The 6,000-nt window shown below is 46.4% G+C and overlaps 1 protein-coding gene across 1 annotated transcript in view; it reads right to left on the reverse strand.

Moving 5' to 3' along the window:
- Nucleotides 1-5,001, reverse strand: part of Ap1s3 (adaptor related protein complex 1 subunit sigma 3) — a 51,961-nt gene extending 46,960 nt beyond the window's left edge. The window contains exon 1 of the mRNA XM_026390447.2: nucleotides 4,941-5,001. Within this exon, the coding sequence (XP_026246232.2) occupies nucleotides 4,941-4,943 (3 nt within the window). The 5' untranslated portion in view covers nucleotides 4,944-5,001. The remainder of the gene's footprint in view (nucleotides 1-4,940) is intronic.
- Between the last annotated feature and the right edge of the window lie 999 nt (nucleotides 5,002-6,000).

Consider the following 6,000-nt stretch of genomic DNA (forward strand, 5'->3'; position numbering starts at 1 on the left):
CAGCATGTAAGTGGCTACTGAACTTCCATGTGTACAATCATCTTACCAGTGCAGAAATCCAGGTGGAGAAGATGCAACAAGGTCAGTGAACTATAGAACACTAATGTCCTTATTCTTGACTGAATGTACTTCAGGTCCATGCCTCATCACACTGGAAGAATAATGAGTGATCATTTTATTTTCCCCCAGGCTATTTTCAGAAACTATTTGGAGAGAGCAGGGGTCAGACCCCAGCTCCACCTGTCAGCAAGTTCACAAACTTTGACGGAGATTTTTCAAAGGCCAGCTTCCTCATAGTGGTCAAGGACATTCAATTTCTAACTTGAATAATCAGTGGTACTCGGTGACTGTTGACACTGAATTCTAGCAGCCCCCCAAGACATACATTTCTCTAGAGAGTTGGGGTGCTGGCTAGAGAGAATTTTAGAGACATTATCTGTGTACATTCTTTGACATCACGGGATCAGGGGCATCAAAGGAAGATTTTTCTGGGTCAGTGGCTGGTATACTTAAGGAAAAACTGAGAACTCCACCTGGAAAAGGTATCACAGAACAAGATATTCCAGAAAGAAAGATTCTATGAGAGACGTAAGAACTGGCCCCGGGGAAGATATAGTGAAATCTCTGGTCTCTGGAAGGAATTGTGGTTGAAGTAATAGGAAAATAAAATTGAAGAAATGATTCATGTCAAGAAGTGCTTACCTTGGGGGATTCTTAAAGGAGTTTTGTGTGGGGGCGGAGGGATTACCAATTATGTTTTAAACCATAATGAAAAACTTCATGGGACCCCCCCAAAACAGGCATTGATGATTCAGTGCAGTATTCAGTGCACTAGCACTAACTGTCTCCTGCCAGCTGTTGTGGGGAGGCCACGGCACAGGAATGGAAGCAGTGGACAATATTCCCCCCCACCCCCCACACCAAAGAATGGGCACCATGGGAACTCAGAAGTAACAGTCCTGACCAGGAGTCCATTCAAGTCTGATGGGGCTGGGAGACCTGTGGGTAGGGCCTGGTGTGGGAAACCCCCAGCACAACCAAACCCACAAAGGTCATTTCTCTCCCCGACTCCCAAGCCCTCTACCCCACCCTAACTGTTGGCCAGCAGCCCAGTCCAAGTCTCCCAGGAGGACATCATGCATGACTCTAATGGATTCCTTCACCCTCAAACTGGAATTTAAACTGCCAAAATAACTACATACTTAATACAATTCATTTAAGCATCAAAGAAGTTGATTTACTGGGGGGGGGGGGGGTGGCAGGGTCTCCTCCCTCACCCTCTGCAACTCCCTTGAACCTTTCCTAGTTGTGTATACACAATGAGATTACAACTAGCAGGGCAAAGGTTTTTTAAATCTGATTTGGAAGAAGTGTGTGTTATATCCATTGTAATTTACTGTACTAGAAATATAAATTCTGGTAAAGAGATGGCTGCCCAGTTCAGTTGGAAAGTTCTCTTTCTTTCAAGTCAAATTTAAAATCTAAAAATACTCAAATATTTTATTACAAGTCTTTCTCACACATTCTGAGAACTGGATTTGCAACACACAAAAAAAGATGATTTTGTGTATTTCCAAAGGGGTCACCTTTGGGGTTTCTTTCAGTGGGTGAATCCCCTGCTATGCTCATCAGGAAGCTGAAAAAAATCACCTCAACTTTTCAGAAGTATGTGCACAGCATAAATCAAAGTCCACTTGCATTTTTACTAAAGGTGTCTCCAAAGCCTTTCAATCACCACTCTATCATTCTCCATAGCTATCTTCTTAAAGGAAAATCCTCCTCCATCCATCAACATTGTTGACCATTCAATAGTAAAATTCTTATCAGTAAGATTTAAGCACACTGGGCTGAGAGCCCCAGGGATTCCTGAAGCCCAAGAGGCCTAACATCCTTTTCCAAGGTAGAGATTTCTAAAACAAAAGCAAGATAAAGTCCACAGTTGATTTAAACTCTATGATCCAGATGCAAACAGTACTGTGTCCCAACTACAGGAGATATGAAACCAGGGTTGCTGGTACATGGAATCAAGAACTGCTTCGTGTACAAGTACAAGGTGGCCTGCTGTAACCATCTTCCAGCTTCCTAGCAAAACAGCCAGGAAATAGGAGCCAAGCAGGGAGACAGAGGGGGTCACAAACTGGCCGTCAATAAAGAGGGCTGAGCACTAGGGAAGGATTCTTTCCCACCCATGACAGTAATGACATGAGAGTTAGTGGCTCCAAGCACTTAGAATGGGCAAAGCTGCTCCACGTCCTTTCACCAGCATCTACTCATAGTTCCTGTACCAGATCCATGACAATAATTATGAAATGTCTTGGATACTCTTAAAAACTGAGAACCTCAAAGATGGTTCTGTGTGTGTAGGTTATATCCATTGCTATTTACTATATTAGAAATTAAGATAGAAAAAATTAGGTATTTATTAATTCATTTAAAAATAATAATAGGGGCTGGGGTTGTGGCTCAGTGTCAGATCGCTCATCTAGCATGTGTGAGGCCCTGGGTTCGATCCTCAGCACCACATAAAAATAAATAAAATAAAGGTATTGTGTCCAAGTACACCTAAAAAATATTTTAAAAAATAAAAATAAACATATTATATGTTAAATAAATAACATTTTTATAGCCAATAAAAATATTTTCCAGGAGCTGGGGTTGTGGCGCAGTGGCAGAGCACTTGCTGAGCACGTGTGAGGCACTGGGTTCAATTCTCAGCACTAAAAATAAGTAAAATAAAGGTCCACTGACAACTAAAAAAAATTTTTTTTTTTTAGAGAGAGAGAGAGAAAGACAGAGAGAGGTTTATTTATTTATTTATTTTTTCGTTCTCGGCGGACACAACATCTTTGTTGGTATGTGGTGCTGAGGATCGAACCCGGGCCACACGCATGCCAGGCGAGGGTGCTACCGCTTGAGCCACATCCCCAGCCCTAAAAAATATTTTTTAAAAAATTTATTTAAAAATTCCAAAGTAAAAAAATAAAAAGAAAAAAAAGAAACTTGTGAAAAGAATGACATTTTTGTTTCATTTCTGTAAGGCTCCCTAATGCCTGCCCTAAGAAAGACAGTAGGACTCTCCTATCTGCCTCTGTTTTTAATTTTTTGTACTATTTCAGATCACATAGGCTTGAAACTTCATTTGCAGTCTTGGAAGAATGAAAATTAAAAGTCAAATTAACATCTTAATATTATTATAAAATGGCTTTGAGTTTGCAGACCTCCAAAAAAAGTCTTGGGCACTTCTAGGGGTTCCCAGGCCACATTTTAGTACCCCTACCTTATCAGTTAGAAGCAACTGTTATCCCCATTGCACAAAGGAACAAACACAGAGAGAGAGAGAGAGAGAGATCAAAGAATTGTGTAAGGTCACACTACAAGAACAGCTCAGAGCAGGTAACTGCAGAGCCTCATTTGGTCACTACCAGGATGCAATGAGACCCTATATGTAAGGGGCTGGACATTCCGCTTGGTGCTCAATAACAGTGTTTTCCATTGGGAAGGCCTGGTAGAAAAGATGGAGAAACTTCCCATATTTTTGATCAACTCATCATATGACACCAGATAGAAAAAGTAAAACTCACACCAAGTGTTGTCTAGAATTTGGGGGTCATTTCCTCACAGACCTGTTCCAACCTACAGGATGGAAACCATATTTAAGGACTCAGAAACTCAGGGCCTGATTCCACCCTCCATTAGGCAAATGAGCTGGGCTCACAGTTACCTTGTTCCTTGGAAACTTGAGCAAGCCAAGACAGCTGTTTCATTATTTACAGTCTCCTTTTTATATCATGTTGTACTTACAAGGAACCCCCAACATGCAAAACCGGTGCCTTCAGTGTGTGCTACCAAGCCTCCCCTAGGAACAAGCATCTAATCTTTCCGTGGATGCTCAGCACTCCATGGCTCTCCCTATCAATCAACTTGCTTAACACCATGGCCATCTACTCCTACCTATAATGGGCCAGTTGAGACCACAGCGGGCCTGCAGGTGAATTCTCTTCCACAGATTTGGGAAGTGAGTTCACTTGGGGAAGTGGGACTTCTCAGTTCAGACCCCTGCACTCTCAACATGCTGTCCCTAACAGAAGGCAGGAGCAAGAGAAGCTCTAGTTACTTCTCCATAAAGTGCAGGACACCGTAACCCTCATAGCACTGTACCACTTTCCTGGCTTCCACGTTGCCTCTCCCCAACACACACACACACACACACACACACACACACACACGTCCATTCTTCACCAATGGCCCCAAAGATACAAGCATAAAGTGAATAAGATCACTTTTCTTGCTAACATGCTCCCAAAGTTTCCCTACTCAGTTGGAACAAAAGCCAAAACTTAACTTTGGTTTATAAAGACCCGCCTCTTCTGGCCCTGCCCACTTCTGCAACAAGCGAGGATTGAGGTCGCGAATCATTCTACCTGCAGCGCCCCTCCAGGACCTCAGAGGCCCAAATGTCACCACCTCCTCCAAGACGACTTTGCCGAATCAAAAGTTGCGTCTCCACCCGGTAGTGCTCGCGACTTCTGGGCACTCCTTAGTCTCGGAAGTTATCTTTATTTTGCTTGTTTATTACACGGCTCCTTCCCTTCGTATCCCCCTCCTAGAAAATAAGCTCCCTGAAAGCCGGAGATCCACCTGGTCCCCCGCGACATCCCCAGCGCTTGGCACGGTGCCGGCTTACACTAAGCGCTCGCAAAAGTGAATCCAATGAATGAAGCTGCGGAGCGCGGCTGCAGCGGGGATCATGGGCAGGGGTCCCAGGCGCGTCCTCATTGCCCGGGACAGTAGTGCCGAGGCTCCTGCTGCTAGGAGACCCTGACTCTGCTGGGCCCCCACCCCCTTTCGAAAGACGCTCGCCGGGCCCTGGAGCCGCAGGTGCCTCCCGGGAGCGCGCACGCCCCAGGGTCAGCGCCGCAGCGCGGCGCACTGGCACTCACCATGGTGACCCGGCCGCCACCGCCCCTGTCCCGAAAGCACCGAGCGCGAAGGACCCGAGGGCCGGAGCCGAGCGCAGGAGCCCGCGCGGCTGACAGGTGAGGCGCCCTCCTCAGACCATGGCTGCTTCCCACAATGCCCTTGAACAGAAAGTTTGCAGACTCCTCCCCGCGCGGCAGCCCTCCTCCCCTCCCGCTCCTCCCATTCTTCTTCCTCGTCGTCTCCTCCCCCATCCCTCTCTCCTCTTCCTCTTCCCCTTCCTTCTCTTCGCGCTCCTCCTTTTTCTCTCCTTGGTTTCTGCCTCCCCCTCCTCTCCACTTTCCCTTTCTCTTGCCCCGCCCCCGTCACAACTTTCCCCGCCCCGCGCCGCGCCGACCGCAGCAGGTGCAAATGCACCTGCGCGCGCCCCAGTTACCGCCGAGAGTCCTCAGCCCCGAGACGCCAGGGCCGCGAGCGCGCATAATCCCACCTGTAGCTCCCTGTGCCAGGAGCTCCAGGCTGGGGGATCTGCTTTCTTGACTGCCGGGCAAAAGTGCCCTCGGTACACTGGGCAGGTGTTTATCCGACCCGGCAAAACTGTTTTCCGATACACCTGCGGAAGGTGTGCGAGATCGTCTTGTTCTACAACATGTAGGAAGGGAACGGTTGGCAGATCCAGGAGAAGAAGCGATTGTTAACCCCCGCCCCACCCCCATTCCCATGTTATTTTTTAGCATAAACTTGCAATCCAAGAACTTGTTCCTTGGAACAAGACCATTTCAAGCAGGTCCCCTTTAAAAAGTTCTCTGTTGCGGTGTTGAAGTTTGGTTTTCTAATTTCTTTCCACTTCTTTATTTTTCTTAACTCTAGGATTTTTATCTGGGACCTCAGGAATCTCCTCGTCCACGGGTTGTAAGCAGAGCTTATTTATGTTCTTTGGGGGAAAAAGAGGGGTGTGTGTGTGTGTGTGTGTGTGTGTGTGTGTGTGTGTGTGTTTTACTCAAATTCCTAAAGAAATATGCGACCCTAAAAAGGTTAAGAACCATGTGTGATTTCTGGACCTCCAAACCTGTGGAAGCCCTT

Source organism: Urocitellus parryii, chromosome 1 (genome assembly GCF_045843805.1).
Source record: "Urocitellus parryii isolate mUroPar1 chromosome 1, mUroPar1.hap1, whole genome shotgun sequence".
Classification (NCBI taxonomy): Eukaryota; Metazoa; Chordata; class Mammalia; order Rodentia; family Sciuridae; genus Urocitellus; species Urocitellus parryii.